This window comes from Salvelinus fontinalis, unplaced genomic scaffold (genome assembly GCF_029448725.1).
Source record: "Salvelinus fontinalis isolate EN_2023a unplaced genomic scaffold, ASM2944872v1 scaffold_1409, whole genome shotgun sequence".
NCBI classification, from domain to species: domain Eukaryota; kingdom Metazoa; phylum Chordata; class Actinopteri; order Salmoniformes; family Salmonidae; genus Salvelinus; species Salvelinus fontinalis.
This window is the reverse complement of record NW_026601618.1, coordinates 1-6,292: the sequence shown is the minus strand read 5'-3', so window position 1 is coordinate 6,292 and position 6,292 is coordinate 1. Positions and strand designations below refer to the sequence as shown.

At 45.1% G+C, this 6,292-nt stretch overlaps 1 protein-coding gene across 1 annotated transcript; it reads left to right on the top strand.

Annotated features, from left to right (window-relative positions):
• Window positions 1–1,253: 1,253 nt before the first annotated feature.
• On the top strand, window positions 1,254–4,899 carry LOC129849247 (uncharacterized). The gene is made up of 9 exons (XM_055916198.1): window positions 1,254–2,994; window positions 3,259–3,389; window positions 3,496–3,567; window positions 3,646–3,729; window positions 3,847–3,993; window positions 4,083–4,163; window positions 4,283–4,432; window positions 4,550–4,599; window positions 4,721–4,899. The coding sequence occupies exons 1-9, from the start codon at window positions 2,835–2,837 to the stop codon at window positions 4,842–4,844; spliced, it is 999 nt and encodes a 332-aa protein (XP_055772173.1). The 5' UTR covers window positions 1,254–2,834; the 3' UTR covers window positions 4,845–4,899.
• Window positions 4,900–6,292: the final 1,393 nt, after the last annotated feature.

The window sequence follows — 6,292 nt, the reverse complement described above, 5'->3', positions numbered from 1 at the left end:
GAGAGCAGGGCTAGAATCTCTACAGTGAAATAAGCCAATAAACACTAACCAGAACAGCAATGGACAAGGCATATTTACATTAAGGAGAGGCAAGCTTAATCGAGTGATAAATAAGGGTCCAGTGAGTAGAGGTTGGTTGGGGTCGTGGCGATCCAGACAGCTGGCCGGGTATATGGCTATCGGTAGCAGCATAGGATGGAGGTCTGTTTGTAGATACCTCGTGCGTTTCCGTCGGTAGGTTCCGTGTAGTGGGGTTTTGTTCAGATAGCAGCCGATAAGACAGCTAACGATTAGCGGGCCTCAGATGAGCGTTCAGGTAACGCCGGGACGGAGGTGCCGGTTGGATAAATCCCTCGGGCAGATAACGTCGGCAGTCAGTCGTGAAGGCCCGGTGGGGTTCCGTATCTGCAGCAGCAACAAAGAAGCGGGTCCGGATGGTGATGGAACTCCTCAGCTGGCTAGCTCCAGCATGATTTGAGTTAGCTCCGGGGTCGACGTAAGCCAATAGTCACACGGTATGCAGCTAGCTAGCTGCGAAATCAAGGTGCAAGTGTCCAGAGGCTGCGGTTGGAATCCGGGGAAACTGAGAGAAAAAAAGTCCCGGAATGCTCCGGTCCGAGTCGCGTTGCACAAAAGTGCCGGTAGATTATCGAGCTAGAGGAATAGCTGATGACCGCAAAACGTGGGCAGCTGAAACACCAACGCTAGCCAGCAAACCGGCTAATTTCGGGGCAGCTACAGATTAGCTTCTGGCTAGCTATCGGAGTAGCTTCTGGATTAGCTTTCAGGCTAGCTTCTGAATTAGCCCCTGGCTATCTTCCACGATGGATTTTCAGATTGAGGTAAATAGTACTTATTGTAATTGGTGAAGCGGGTTGCAGGAAAGCTTTTGCAGGAAAGCTTTTGTAGTTGAGTTCTTGGATAATAAAATAAATAAAAGATATGTGAAGAAAAGGTGTAAATATATATATATACAGGACACGACACGACAACACGGAAAAATACGTCTGAACTGCTAAGCCACCTTGGTAACCTTGGTAATCTTAACCGCCATCGATAAGAAACAATACTGTGCAGCCGTATTCATTGACCTGGCCAAGGCTTTCGACTCTGTCAATCACCACATCCTTATCGACAGACTCAACAGCCTTGGTTTCTCAAATGATTGCCTCGCCTGGTTCATCAACTACTTCTCCGGTAGAGTTCAGTGTGTAAAATCGGCTTCCTGTAGTCCGGGCCTCTGGCAGTCTATGGGGGTGCCACGGTTCAATTCTTGGGCCGACTCTCTTCTCTGTATTCATCAATGATGTCGCTCTTGCTGCTGGTGAGTCTCTGATCCACCTCTACGCAGATGACACCATTCTGTATACTTCTGGCCCTTCTTTGGACACTGTGTTAACTACCCTCCAGACGAGCTTCAATGCCATACAACTCTCCTTCCGTGGCCTCCAACTGCTCTTAAATACAAGTAGAACTAAATGCATGCTCTTCAACCGATCGCTGCCTGCACCTGCCCGCCCGTCCAGCATCACTACTCTGGACGGTTCTGACTTAGAATATGTGGACAACTACAAATACCTAGGTGTCTGGTTAGACTGTGAACTCTCTTTCTAGACTCACATCAAACATCTCCAATCCAAAGTTAAATCTAGAATTGGCTTCCTATTTCGCAACAAAGCATCCTTCACTCATGCTGCCAAACGTACCCTCGTAAAACTGACCATCCTACCGATCCTCGACGACGTCATTTACAAAATAGCCTCCAACACCCTACTCAACAAATTGGATGCAGTCTATCACAGTGCCATCCATTTTGTCACCAAAGCCCCATATACTACCCACCACTGCAACCTGTACGCTCTCGTTGGCTGGCTCTCACTTCATACTCGTCGACAAACCCACTGGCTCCAGGTCATCTACAAGACCCTGCTAGGTAAAGTCCCGCCTTATCTCAGCTCACTGGTCACCATAGCAGCACTCACCCTTAGCACGCGCTCCAGCAGGTATATCTCACTGGTCATCCCCAAAGCCAATTCCTCCTTTGGCCGCCTCTCCTTCCAGTTCTCTGCTGCCAATGACTGGAACGAACTACAAAAATCTCTGAAACTGGAGACACTTATCTCCCTCACTAGCTTTAAGCACCAGCTGTCAGAGCAGCTTACAGATCACTGCACCTGTACATAGCCCATCTATAAATACCCCAAACAACTACCCCATCCCCTACTGTATTTATTTATCTCGCTCCTTTGCACCCCAGTGTTTCTACTTTGCACATTCATCTACTCCAAATCTACCATTCCAGTGTTTTTAATTGCTATATTGTATTTACTTTGCCACCATGTCCTATTTATTGCCCTTCTACCTCCCTTATCTCACCTAATTTGCTCACATTGTATATAGACCTGTTTTTCTACTGTATTATTGACTATGTTTGTTTACTCCATGTGTAACTCTGTGTTGTTGTATGTGTCGAACTGCTTTGCTTTATCTTGGCCAGGTCGCAGTTGTAAATGAGAACTTCTTCTCAACTTGCCTACTTGGTTAAATGAAGGTAAAATAAAAAATATCAACTGAGCTACGAAGGAGCACGTCGACGTCACTAGAATGATGACAAGCAATTTTAACGGATTCTAAAGGGAATCATAGAATTCCAAACTCATTTCTATGGCATTACAGTGGTCAATTTTGTAAACAATCATTTTCGAACGTGTGTTGCCAAGAGACATCTAACCGACGTTCTATGGAACGTTTTCTGTGCGAAAACAACTTCAGTTTGCTGCTGACAACAAACTTGTTTGATTTTTGACACCTGAGATAGAACAATCGACTGGAAAATGCCTGGGTGCTTTTCAAGACTGGCGGAGAGAGTGCGTGGACGTCGGCGGCCTAATGCGTCGACAGGTTGTTCAAATTCATTTGTGGCTTGTTTTTCTTGTCTTTTTCTGTTTTGCATAGTTCGTGATTGTCGACAGGTGGACAGCGACTTCGAAGAGGGTGTGTGGAGTTTAAAACTCTTATTTTACTACATTTAACAATGTCATTATAATTTGCGAAATGTTGTGTATTGCTATAATTCAGACTTGGCAAAAATGCTTGTGCTAGAGATGTTGTAGCTAGCTAGCTTGCTAGCTAACATTAACTTTAGTAACTGTTGCTAAGCGATCGACTTTTGCTTCCTAGCTAGCTAGTATTAGCAGTCTTGCTACGTTTTATGTCCTAACAATTGTTTATTTTATATTCCAATGTTCCTCATTTTAGAAACAACTGTCCTGGATGAGGTCCAGTTGGATGTGCCATTGGATGATGTGCCAGATGTTCCACAGCTGCAAGTCCTCCTTGATGTCCAGAATGCTGCTATCATCCTTGAGGATGTGCAGACTATCCTTGAGGTACAATTTTCTGAAAGTTTGGGGTTTTATGTTTGAAAAATATCCCAGATATTCAAGTTGTGTCTCTTTGACATGAAACAAATATCTTGTCTGCTTTCTGCTTTAGGAGGCCACTGGCAATTGGCAGTTGATTCCGATTAGGTTCAGCCCCCTGTACTGTGGGCCTGTTGTGATCAGGGTAAGACACCCCCCACACGCAGTCACAGCACGGTTACTATGTTTACAGTTTCCAACATGAATTTATTGTAATGTGCAGAACAATGCCAGTCCGGTGGTTAAAGCTTGGAGAACTTTCCAGTTCATCAGCCCCATCATCACCTACATGCGTGGGGGATCCCAGGTATGTGTCTTTGCAACTTCCTAATCTACATTGTCAGTCATTTGATCTTGATGGAAATGTGTCACAGCGATTGCTGAAGTGGTTTTGTTGATGTTGTCTTGTTGTTTATCTCAACAGCAGGTGGTGGTGAGGATGCACCACTTTAGTAGGGTGAGAGGCCTGGAGACTCAACTGGTGTGGGCCATCTCCAAGGAGACAGCCAGGCTTAGTCCAAAGGGCATCCCCTACTGTGCCACCAAAGTGCAGTCCATCACTTGGATCCAGGTAAGACGTAAATACTACTGAAATAGTATTAAATTAGATTTTTCTTCACTTATTCCATTTGGCCTTAACATGTATTCTCTCTCTGTCAGCGTGTGGCTGGCAGGGTGACCCACTATGTGTCTCACCTTTGCCACGAGATGTCTGTGGACGTGACGCTTGGCTGCTACCAGGTAAATAAACGATTTCCTATGTATATAGACTAGACATTACTGGGCATTTTTGCATTAGATTTGGTGTGTTTTCTAATATTGTGTGTGTGGTAAACAGGTGTGTTGTGTGTTTTGAGCAGCAGACTGATGTCTCAGTGGTGTACGCCACTCTCCACATGGGGCTGGACGGGCTTCTCTCCTCTTCAGCGTGGTCGGAGGCTGCCTCCTTCTCTACGCCCACCACTCAGCAGTTCACTGACCCAGAGCCTGAGGGCCACAACTGCTATAAGGTCAGACGTTACACACACATACTATTGACTAGGAGCATTAAGATCCTTCCATTGACCGATTGTTTGTTATGTCATTGCATTGGTCACTGATTTTGAATACTTGTTTTGTTGTCGTAGGGCTGGGAGGAGGACCTGCTGCCTGAGGAGAGGGAGGTTCCTCTGCTAAAGTGAGTTCCTCTAAATGTCTGTGTAGTCTGGGCTTGTCAGATGCTGAAGGATAGTGGTCATAATGCTGTTATCCCCCATTGACTCTAATGGTTGACATGCTCCATTCCCTCCCTTTCACAGCCTCTACCTTACCACCAAGAGAGTGGAAGACATCGCCCTGAGGCTTGTCTCCCTGCGCCAGGCCTTCACTGTGAGTGGATCCACTTTTCTTTTTCTCTCTGTGACTTCTTGTTCTGTCTCCTAGAGGAAGATGCCTCACCCTAACTCTTCCCTCTCCCCTAGACCCTGCTTGGTTCCACCCTGAGCAGGAACCATCTGTTTGTGGTGGGAAAGGTCCTACTGGGCGCACTGGTTCAGGCCAACCACATGGTAACTCACTAAAGAGAGCGTCCCTGAGGGGAAATGTGTTCTGTTCACTAAGATGCTCTTTTCTTTGTCATAGGACGAGGCCAAGTTCATCCGTACCTATAACGACTTTGTGGACTACCTGAGTGACCCCTCCAAGCGGAATGACATTGAGAGGGAGCTGGCTGAGGCAAAGGTGAGTTCATTAACTCTTTCAAGTCTCACTGAGTTCTTCCACATGCATGTCTTTTATACATCACAGTAGCTGATCTATATGAAATCATTCCTATTTTCTCCAAACGTGTTTTCTTGTCCTAGATCCATCATGTGAACATGATAGATGTCCTCTTTGAGCTGGTGCTGTTTGGGATGATGACAGCTCAGAAGTCCCTGATGGTGGTAAGTAGCATCTCACTGGTACATGTTTTGATATCTCTCTATTAGCAGTTTCATTTAAATTCCTCTTCTCTTCTATTCTCTCCTCTTTTCTCCTCCTTTGTTTCCTTTAGCACCCCGGTGGGTTTGTGGAGCATCTGTACGCTCTCCTGTACTCCTTCCTGCCCACTGCTGCCAACATGGAGCCAGAGGCTGACAGATACCTGCTGCTGCTCAATGTAAGAGTCAAGAGGTTACTTCCTGTTTACTTCCATATTCTTAGTGTACTTCCTTTTTACTTCCTTATTCATGGTTAACCAGGTTCCAATGTAATTTTAGGGGGAGTATTTCTAATTGTTTCTCTCCTCTTGATAAGCTAGTAACTCAGAGCCATTTTCTATGTGTTGTGTGGTGTTCTCTTCAGGGCGGGCTGATGGCTCTGCTAGAGGACATGTTTGGCCAGCAGCTGGCCTGGTACTTTAACCCAGAGTCTCTGGTCACGGAGCTCTCCAGCCTCCTGGAGTACCACTTGGAGAACCTCATGGCCAGCATGTAGTCCTACTGCAGGGACCATACTCCTTTCTCCTTCTCTCTCTCTTTTGAAGGAATTAAGGACTTGAAGTGCTTTGTTGATCCCTGATTAGTTAACACCCATTAATTTAATGTATTCTCTTGTTTTCTCTCCCCACAGGATTCTTGTGACACTTTACCACCCAACAGGGATCCAGACACCAATGCACTACATTACTTTGCACTGAATTTTACATTTTTAAATAAAATAAGTTGTAGTTCAAAAACATTTTTGTTTCCGTCTTTTCATCTATTTGATTTTATGACCATTTCCTCTTCCTAGAGGTATAATGCTAATATTAGATTATTACATGAACAATGATGCTTTATTATCTGCATATGGAAATAAAAAAACAATGTTTAGTTGATTTACAGATACTACAGGCTCACACTTTATATGGT